Here is a 364-nt window from a genome sequence, read left to right as displayed (position 1 = left end):
GCAGCGATGAAGGCTGCGATATCGCTGGTGGGAAGCCAAGGCGTTGTCTCGGCCACCGAGGTCCTCCTCGTGGCCGCCATCTTCTGCCTGGTCTTCCTGCTCATCCAGTCCCTCCGGCAGCACGTGCCCAAGGGGCTGAAGAACCCCCCAGGACCCAGAGGCTACCCCATCCTCGGCAACGTGCTGGAGCTGAGGAAGGACACGCACCTGGTCCTGACCAGGCTGAGCCAGAAGTATGGGGACGTGATGGAGATCAGGATCGGCACCCGGCCCGTCCTGGTGCTGAGCGGGCTGGACACCATCAGGCAAGCATTGGTGAAGCAAGGAGAAGACTTCATGGGGCGCCCTGACCTCCACAGCTTCC

General features: G+C 63.5%; 1 protein-coding gene across 1 annotated transcript; it reads left to right on the top strand.

Annotated features, from left to right (window-relative positions):
* Nucleotides 1–6: 6 nt before the first annotated feature.
* On the top strand, nucleotides 7–358 carry LOC109279764 (cytochrome P450 1A4-like; the record flags this gene model as incomplete). Its single annotated transcript, XM_019474632.1, has 1 exon — nucleotides 7–358. A coding segment is annotated over exon 1 (352 nt), but the record flags the coding sequence as incomplete, so codon positions are not given.
* Between the last annotated feature and the right edge of the window lie 6 nt (nucleotides 359–364).

Source organism: Aptenodytes forsteri, unplaced genomic scaffold (assembly GCF_000699145.1).
Source record: "Aptenodytes forsteri isolate BGI_AS27 unplaced genomic scaffold, ASM69914v1 C12904610, whole genome shotgun sequence".
Lineage (NCBI taxonomy): Eukaryota > Metazoa > Chordata > Aves > Sphenisciformes > Spheniscidae > Aptenodytes > Aptenodytes forsteri.
The sequence above is the reverse complement of the archived record's forward strand: the minus strand, read 5'-3'. Positions and strand labels throughout refer to the sequence as shown.